This window comes from Hippocampus comes, unplaced genomic scaffold (genome assembly GCF_001891065.2).
Source record: "Hippocampus comes isolate QL1 unplaced genomic scaffold, H_comes_QL1_v1.1 scaffold48, whole genome shotgun sequence".
NCBI classification, from domain to species: domain Eukaryota; kingdom Metazoa; phylum Chordata; class Actinopteri; order Syngnathiformes; family Syngnathidae; genus Hippocampus; species Hippocampus comes.
In genome coordinates, this window is record NW_017808403.1 from 2553751 (window position 1) to 2563793 (window position 10043).

At 48.4% G+C, this 10043-nt stretch overlaps 1 protein-coding gene across 7 annotated transcripts in view; it reads right to left on the minus strand.

Annotated features, from left to right (window-relative positions):
- Positions 1-10043, minus strand: part of sorcs2 (sortilin-related VPS10 domain containing receptor 2) — a 104890-nt gene that overhangs the window by 29634 nt on the left and 65213 nt on the right. For all 7 annotated transcript variants that reach the window (XM_019858537.1, XM_019858541.1, XM_019858538.1 and 4 more), the window contains one exon: positions 943-1042. In XM_019858537.1, the coding sequence (XP_019714096.1) occupies positions 943-1042 (100 nt within the window). The remainder of the gene's footprint in view (positions 1-942; positions 1043-10043) is intronic.

Genomic DNA, 10043 nt, shown 5'->3' on the forward strand with positions numbered 1-10043 from the left:
CCTTGACAAATGCGCTCGGCGAAGTTGAGATATTCATCACGTCGAGCCGACGGGCGGATCTAAATATGTCAATAAGATAGCAACCACTGTCACTTTTATCTCCGGTCGGGTCGAGAGAGGAATCTGACATGTTGGTAAAACACGCAGCTTACAATCAGCCCGCGTTTAGATCTGGATGCGGTCCAGACTTTAAATTCAGACCTGCCCGTATACCGTAAACACCCTCTACGACGTGAAGCTGTGGAAGACCGGAAGAATTACCCACCATTGCCACGACCGCCCTCTTGGACATCCATCAAGCCCACAATGCGACAAGATGATCAAAGAGCACTTCTTTTTCGTCAATGCAGAGGGTGGCAATTACACGTGAGTTAAGTCTGGCCTCCGGGGTGCGCCATCACAAGTTGTCTATTGATCCGTACGATGGATGCGAGTCAAGCCGATCTATTTGTGGCCCCGGCGGGCCTCTGGCGTGTCAGACGAGGACAACAATAATACCATTTGGGGGTCAGCGCGAGGGCACAGATGATAAGCCATAATCTTTGCATTGAGTTATCATCCCAGCATTGACCCGAGGCGGCCGCATTCAGGAATGGGCGGGTGGACCACATCGTACGCGTGACATAATTTTGAAGAGTGTGAGTGTTGTTGGGCGCCCTTGACGTTGTCCTCTTCCCCCTCTGAATGCCATCTTGTGTGACGCGCGCACATGACAGCCTTTCATCGATTAGCCGTCAACGCCAGAGTGCCGCCCGTGGCCCGGCCGCCCAAGCGCTTTAATTGCCCTTGGACGGGAGGTTGAACGCATCGGTCCAACATCTACAATCCCATCAACAATCGTTCGGAATTTGGACTAAAATAAGGAGAAAATAAATCAACTGTTGATTTGGTTCTGTAACTCAAGGGCTCGCACAGGTTTTGGGTACCGGAGGCGTCTCCTACCTTCTTCTTGTTGGTCGGGCAGATGTAGAAACTGCTCACCACAACGGTGGTCCCCGGCATCAGGTTGAGTTTGGTGTAGGTGGTGCCATAGTCGGTGGACCTGCAAGGTGAACAAATACTGTCTTAAGAACGTACAAGTTCAAAACGTCAAATGCATCTCAATCATTCGAGACCATTGTTAAAAAGGCCACCAAGCTCTTTGTTCATCGTACTCCTCAAACGGCCAAGACAGTCGCGCTGGCGGCGGAATGTTGGCCAATGTCCCAGTCCGCCAGCAACAAACGAAGAATGCCACGGATGAGTATTGCAGCCATCGATTATCTATTTTGCATGTTTAGCTTAAACTATTTATCACAGACAGACAGACTTTGACTATCGACCTTAACTCTGAACCTTGCAATATGACCGCCAATTGAACCTTATGAGGTGACCTTGACTTGAACTGCCTTAGCAACGGAAAATAGTGTTAACACCTTTCGTGAGCACAGACCAGACAACTCTGTAAATGCGTCTTCTGGCTAGATTGCGGTTTCCTGCCTACAGCTGTGTTCCATCCAAAACGATAAGATGATTTCTAAGAGATGTTGGAACAGTTAAAGCGTATATCATCATGTTTTATGAAGACAAAACATCAGAACACAAAAATGATTAAAAGGAATGAAAAAGAAACTGAAAATATTACAACAGTCATCCAGAAACAGAAAGGGTGATGCCCATAACAGAAAAGATGATATCCGTAAGGAGTTACGCCCCGCTTAGGATGTATAAGACTTGTATAGGAACGCTGCTTTCGCGCATTTGCGCCTTCACCACAACGCTTGCTTGTATCACACTTGTGCCCTGAAAGTTCAGTAAAACCTCTTGCAAGAACTTCTCCATTTCCAGCCTCTGATTTCGCACCTCATCTCAGCCCGAATCAAACGAACACGCGGAGGACCTGGGGGAAGCAGAGGACGGTGAAAGGATCCCGCCGTGTCCACAACAATGCTCGTATCGGTGGAGGACAGGTTTTAAAACTCCGCACGGCGAGATGTCAGCGACTACTAAAAACGAGGCTTGCGTACGCCACGCCGGGCCTGCGCCGTGCCGCCGACCTATTCGATTCCCAAAAGTGCTCTATTCCCCCTCCGAGCACAAGAATGGCTTTTAGTCACCCACTGCAAGGCAATTTTAGCCATTAGGAAGCCTCAACAAAATCAGTACAGTGTGTAATATATCATAATCGAGTAAAATATGTGGAAGAGAGAAAAACTGTTGACTGCATGAGGGATATAAAGAGGGGGGGGGGGGGGGATTCGGTGAGTCGTTGACGGTTGTTGCCACCACCTCGAATGCGATTGCTTGAAGTGTACCCGTGGTGGTCAGTGGGAAAAATCTCTTTGGTTCGTCAAGAAAAACTGCATCCAGTGTGGCTTTGGTTCCATTGATGTATTCGAGTACGCTTTTAAGAGCTCGCGGAACCGATTCGGCGAGACTCCATGACAGCGAATGCGCGCGGCCATACTTGCCGGCAAGAGGCGGAGGGAGCCGTCACGTCGCGCCGCCGAAAGCCGTCGAGGCCCGGCCGTCTCCCGAATTCGACGCGGTACTTTCTTGGTCAGATTCTGATGAAACGGGAGTCATTCTTGCAATTTTCCAGAGTCAATACTGACGCAAGGTCCGGCTGTGTCAGACAAGGCCGGCGCTGCAGTGCATCATAAATAATGAGCGGCCGCATGCAAATGCGGAAGCTTCGTCTGTGATCCGGGTCAAGTTGCACCCTTTTCTCATTAAATAAACAAACAAACAAATAATCGTGGACATCTCACTGTTGGATAAGATAAGATAACCTTTATTTGTCCCACACTGGGGAAATTTGCAATGATGGATGCAAGGATTGCAAGGTTGAGGAAGAGGGCGGAGCTGACGCGCTTGCGCGCGGACGGCCTGGCAGTGGACTTTTTTAATGAACGAATTTATTTTCCTACAGCGGCTTCTTCGGGTCACCAAGAAAGAATCAGAAAAGACAGACTTGCAATCTGGCGTGTCACTCCATAGCAAGTGGTGGGTGCGATGGAAGGCCCAGTCCAATGACTTGACGTCACATCCGCTCCTAATGTGGCGGCGTGCATCACAATTAACATTGGGTGATTATTTTGGCCAACGCAAAAGACTCGACACAAAAAATGGGAACGCTAGATACTCATCCAACTTCATAATATTGCCCCATCAATACCTCAACATGAGCCGCCAGAGGCAATTAGAGGCATCCTGTGACAATTTTTTTTTTAAATAATAATAATTCTGATGGGAATGACGACACCTCGCTGTTTAGTTTTTTTTGTTTTTTTTAGGCCACGTGGACAATCACGGACAAGTGACAGACGGCCACTGACCCTCTCGCGCCTTCCGACTGTCACAGCCAGTCAGTCATGCTCACCTATTGAAGAGTCTGCAGTCACCCATTGCCAGATTGCATTGCAGTGCGCTCCAGCGCTTTCCCGCCAATTGATCTTCCGTTGCCGACGTTGCCTGCCTGATGTCTTCTTCCGCTCCCCTTCTGTGCCTTATCGTTCTTCCAGGAATCCGTTCGTTTTTTTGACCTGAACATGAGTTATGCCTTGACACGTTTGCCTGTCCCCTTGGCTGTTTGGTGTTTTGCGATGACAACAACCAAGTGTGAGTTCTGTCTAACATGAGCTGGAATCCCAAAAATCAATTCGAAATCTAAAACGCGTTGCTCAGTTGACTTGATTGAAATCCGGGGGGGGGGGGGGATTTCCTTTGAAAGTGCTTGAAATGCAAAAATAATGTGTGCACCAGTGCCATTGCCACCAGCCTTCCGTTCATGTGTCATTATTCCATTCGGGAATGTCTCTTCGGGAGCGCTACGACGATGAGAATCAAGCCTGAGGATACAAAGAGCGAGCAGCTGAAATCAAAACCGTGTGAAAAACGGAAAGGAAAAAAAAGTTGTTGCGCGCGTGTTTGCGCGAGCGCATGAGACGCCGAGGGCCAAAGTGCTTTTTTTTTTGCCCCTCTTCTTCTTCTCTTTCACTTTAGAAAGAGTGAGAGATACGGATGCATCGGCGCTGATTGAGAGCGTAATGTCCTCGCGACGTCAAGGTCGCCCATGCGAGAGCGAGCAGACGATGGCCAAAATGACAAGTCGAGTCTTGTCGGTAGGAATCAGGCCTGACGTTTGAGAAACCTGCACACCGCTAGCCAATCTGAAATCGTTCTGTGAGCAAATCCAAAGTGCATTACGGACTGTGGCGCTCCTTGCCCATATGTGAGGGCATCGACCTCGCCGACGAGCCGGATCCAGTCGTCAAATCCTTTGCTTCTCAGGGTATTGCTCAGTCAGCTGAATGGCGGGATTCCGCAAAGCACATGATAGCGCTCCTGCTATTTCTCATCGAGAAAGTGACGCTCGTTCCAGTGACGGATTGGCCTCACGACAGCTCTTTGCACTTGAAGAAATGCCCTCACAGGCGGCACGCGACAGTCAATCTGTCCTCGTTGCGTCCCGGCCGAGACATAAACGAAGCCAAGGACTGAACGGCGCACGTTCATCTTCCACTTCACACCAAACATTTGGCGCTTCTGTGCACGCTTTGAACGTGCGAAGTCGGACCCTGGCGTCGGCGTGCGCAGAGTCGCCCGCGGGGGAGACAAAATAAAGGAGCAACTAAATTTGGCCGGCGATTCCCAGAGTGGAAGATGTCGCTCACTGCCGGCGGACCCGAGTCACGTGAGGGCGGGGTGATGACGACCCAATCGGACATCGTCGTACAGATTCTGCTCCGATCGTCATGGACATGATTTGCTGCGCAAGAGCTGGGTCGACCACCCGGAGGCGCCGCTATGAAGATTTCTTCATCGACAGCCTGCTCATCCTGGAAGGGGGGTTCCCCCATCTGCGGCCCCTTCTCAAGGTTTATCATTTTTCCCCAGATGGGGTTTTCTGAATTTTCCTCGCCCTCCCGGGGGTGAAGGTCAGGGGATGTCATGAATACTTGTCAAGCGCGGGCATGTGAAGCCCTTTGAGACTGTTTGTGATGAAGAGCTGTAGAAATAAATGGGACTTGACTTGACTTACTCCCAACTCAGCTAAGCGCGAGTGGAACTCACTTGTCGGTCACCAAGGTCGGATCAATGAATGATTTGCAACGAGGCTAGAGCGAACAAAACGCACACAGCCAAAGAATGTGGGAGGAAACCGGAGTACCCCGAGAAAACCCACGCAGGCACGGGGAGAACATGCAAACTCGACACAGGGAGGCCGGAGCCGGAATCGAATCCTGCACCTCTGCACTGTGAGCTACCCACTGGACCACCGGGCCGCCGGGCAAATATTCCATTTATTTTAAAGGGGGATTGGGAACAAAAAAAAAAATGCTTGAAAATATCTCAGGATCTTTAAAAGTGAAGACCATTTGCAATTTTGTATGTTAGCAAGAAACATGAAGTCGATTCACCCATTTTGCTTTCTCGGGCCACGGAAAATGATGTGGCGGCCCGGATCGGGCCCCCGGACCTTGAGGTTGACACCTGTGATTTAGCGTCACCGCGGCTACCCCAATCGTCGCTTTAATCCGCTTTTCCTCCCCTTTTTGCCAAGTATACAAATCCACATCAGTTCCACACGATGTAACAACAAACACCATGTGACAAAACAAAAAGACAAAAACAACAACAAACAAAGCAAGGCTCTTGAAGAGCACTGCCTACTCGGGCGCCATCTTGGAAAGGAAAAAAAACCCAAAAGATTTGACCTGAGAACCGCAAAAAGCAGCAGCTGTCAGCTACCTCGACGCCCACACGTGCCTATGGGTCAAAGGTGAGCCTTCACGGCATTGGAAGACAAACTGCTGCGTGTCTGACTGACACGATCATTTCATTCTTGTTTTTCAGGACATTTTAATTAAAATCCTTGAGGCATAGAATGACATTCATTCCTTTGGGCAGAGCTGAAAGTTGAAGGCTTCTTCATTGACGGGCACGGTGAGTGACTCACTTCAGAACGAACTGAAGTTTGGCAGAGAGTGAGCAAATCTTCCCAAAGTGAGGCTTCAAGCTTTTTCATGCCAGTCCCTCTTGAAGTTTAAAGTCAAACTAAACGTAAAACAAAGAGAATTAGGCTCGTCCGGGTCACTAGCAGATGAAATCACCATCGCTGCTGATATCGTAGCCCAGAAGCTAATTAGCTTTGCAGCTTTATTTAGAGAACTGTGTGTGTGTGTGTGTGTGTGTGTGTGTGTGTGTGTGTGTGTGTCCTCTGTCAGGGACAAGTAAATATTTATTCTATCCTCGTGGTTCGCATTTACCCATTGTAATGGGAGAAATAGCGCGACTAAGCCTCTGCGTATTTGGACAAATATGTGACGCCTCCGTTTATTACAGCGCATGCGTGAAATGTTTTTCCGAGCGAATCCACACGGCGTTGACGCAACGGCCTCCTTTGAAGCCGGCATGCCAACCGGGTTCCGAAAAGACCTCCCGTCTCGCCGCGCGGCCGACACGCTCGCACCGTCGTTAACCCGCCTAGCTGGCTCTGCCGACTGTATGCAAATGAGCCAATTAACCGCCATCGCTGCGGAAACGCACAGCGGCGGCCACCTGCGAGTGTCCGACCCCGTGCGAGGAAGATGTTGAAGGTTCCCACGGGAGGTAACAGATGCAGGGTAACAGACAGGCGCGCCTGGAAATATAATGGCCAGGTACACGGTGCAATCCAATCAAGATTCAATTACAAAGCAAAATGGGTGAAGGAATAGGCTCATAATGAAGCAACGGATGTGAAACACAAACGATGAAGCAACACATGACAACAGACAATGTGACAGCACTTACAGGCGTATATTTTTTTTTTCACCTCTGCAAAAAGATGACTTGACCTAATGGCAGTGGAGTGTGTTGAGAGGCTTTTCTTGGTGTGTGATTGTGGCTTTGTACTGCCCCCAAGTGGCCAAGCCGTGCAGACCAGAAGAAGCGGCGCCAAGTTCATTGAATCGAAAAGTGATGAAAAATTTTTAACAGGTTTTCAATAAGTGTGTTCTCTCAATATGGCGGAATGGGTATGGAAGGTATCCATAAGGTGTTTTAAGTCGAAGCAAATACTGAGTCCCAGCTCTTAATTGAATCAAGGGTTTGAGCTGGTTGCCCAACAATCTTCAATTTCCATTTTTTTGCGAAATTTTGGACAATTGTAGATTTTGGACTGTGCTCAAAGCTAATGCGGCTCTGCACAGTCGGGGGTGTGACGTTTCTATCTGAAAGCATCGGGCAAAGAGGATTAGCGCAAATCCTCGCTGATGTTTCTTTTTCGCAGCCGAAGAGAGGCCGTAAATTGAAGCCAAGTGTCCCAAAACGGCCGTGGTGGAATAATGCAACCAGGCCTTCATTGTCTGTGCGTGAGTTTTTTTTTTTTCCCTTTTCACAAAAAGCTTTCTTGTTGCCGAGGTGAGAGGCGATTAGTGGCTCGCATTAAGCTTGATGTCGGCTGTGCGAAGGTCCATCGGTGGAAAAAAAACCCCGCTGATGGATCAATTTGAAGAAGCGGATCTACCGCGTGCAATGTGTCACTTATTAAGAGTCATTTTTTTCTTTTAAGTCAGTTTAGTCAAGGGGGGAGGAGCGGGTGTGTGTGTGTTTCTGTGTGTGTGTGTGTGTGTGGGGGGGGGGGGGGCTGTGTTTCATTTCAAGCTGTTGCCAGGAAATGAGACAAGAGTGATGCAGCAGCCACGAGGAGATGAAGTGCCGAGTTAACAGGAAAAGGTTGAGTGCTGTTATGGGATGAAATAACAGGACGAATTATGATAATATCTCTCGTATAAAACATAAGATGTTATTTTATATGGACTGCAACATTGAAGCTGCTTGACTGTTGCACACTGGTATTTTATTACGCTGCCAACGACGTGCATCCGGAGATATCTCTATCTATCTATGTATAGATCGAAATATATACACACACACACACACACACACACACACACATACATACATACATCTATCTATCCATCCATCATCATACTTTCGATGGCGGTGCGGTTAACCTTTCTTTCCCATTGAGTGTGTCTTGTACAAACACTCCAGTGCACTGACAGACAAGTTGTGGCTTTTACACCTTCCAAAAAAAAAAAAAAAAGCTCTCCAACATTAAGCAGTGACACCTTCAGCTTCGGCCCATCCTTGAACCATATCACCCCCCCCCACCCCCGCCGCCTTTCTACTGCACACACACGCATCAGTGCGGTGAGAGTGTGTAAAACAAGTGCCATCAGTGTGTCATACATTCACGGTGCACCCTGGTAACTTAGAATAAACCAGCACAGAAAACACCAGTTTGTGCGCTCTCAATTGCCTTACGGGGAAAAATAAAGGTTCAATGAAATAAATAGGTACTTTCAAATCACTTTGGGTCAGCACAAAAACTGTGAATGTAAATTGGACTTTTGGCTTTAAAGTTGCCTATCCTTATGCTTTATATTATTTTCTTTCTTTTGTAGGGGGCAGTAACTGCGAGTAAAACGTGAAGCATTTTTTTCAAAGAAAAGTGGAGAGAATGGTGTGCCCTGTGGCATATGGATTCTGTGTGTGCGCGTGTGTGTGCGTGTGTGTGTCCAGAAGGACATTTTGATTAGAGGCTGCGTACAGTATGTGTGTTTCATGTTTTATGAAGACTGAGCTCCGAGTTGCTTTCAACCTTCAGCCTCAGGCAACACTGAAATCGCACTTCTGTAACCAGAGCGCGTGTGCGCGCGTCTGTGTGTGTGTGTGTGTGTGTGTGTGTGTGTGTGTGTGTGTGTGTGTGTGTGTGTGTGTGTGTGTGTGTGTGCCCATGTGTGTGTGTGTGCATGTGTGCGCGTGAGAGAGAGTGAGACATACATGCCCGAGGGGGTCAGCAGCATGAGCCTGAAAAAGAGCACCACTTTCTCTCACCCCCCCTGCCCCCCCAACCACTTTCCCTTACTTGCTGCCAAGCTGAGGATTTGCAGCTTTGTAACATCCTTGAGAGCCACATCCATCCTTCCTCCTCCTCCCCCTAAAAAATAAATACATACATAACCATGTGGCTGGCATAGTCTACCGAAACATCTGTGCGGAGTATGGACTGGAAACCCCAAGGTCAAAATGGGAAACACCTCCGAAGGTGGTAGAGAATGACTGAGCGAAGACCCTGTGGGACTTCCAGATACAGACTGACAAGATGGTAATGGCGAACCAACCGGATAGCGTGATCATCGATAAAGGGCAGAGGAAAGCCGTTGTCGTGGATGTAGTGGTCCCAAGTGATGGAAACATCAGAAAGAAGGAACACGAGAAACTCGAGAACCAAGGGCTCAGAGAGGAGCTGGAGAGAGCCTGGAAGGTAAAGGTGACAGTCGTGCCTGTGGTGGTCGGAGCACTCGGGGCAGTGATCCCCAAACTAGATGAGTGGTTGCAGCAGAGTGCTGGGAACAGCAAGGATACTGCGCAGAACCCTCAAGCTTCCTGGCCTCTGGTCGAGGACCCGAGCTGAATGGGGGACGGACACTACCCGAGGGGGGAGACAAGGATTTTTTATTTTATTTTTTATATATACATAGATAGATAGATCGATAGATCGATATACACACATATAATTATCCATGAGTGAATGTGCGTCACCACATCTGCGTAGAACTCCAACAATTAAACTGTCAACACATGTAATGGGAAAATATGCACATAATTCATGTCAGACTTCCAGGGAGAATTGCACTTGTAGCTAATGGGAGGCTCCAGCTTTGAAGCTCTCCAAAAGGGGGAATGGCATGAATTAAGTAGCATCATCAGACACATTTGCTCTCTGGGAAAGTACACACTCACACTCACACTCACACGCACACACACAAAGTTAATTTTAGCTGGTGTCAGTCATGAACCATGTCTGATCTGTTTTCTCTCATGAAATGGGAAGAGAATTAAGTCTCCTCTAATGTACCTGCAAGGTCAGACTCGGCATCGGAGCATCTACGAGGGATTAGACGGAAGGGAGAATTAATATTCCATGAGAAAGTACGCACAAGAATCTCACTGTGAAGTGGTGCTGGCGGGATACTGTTTTTTTTTTTTTTTTGAGCCCACCGACGGCA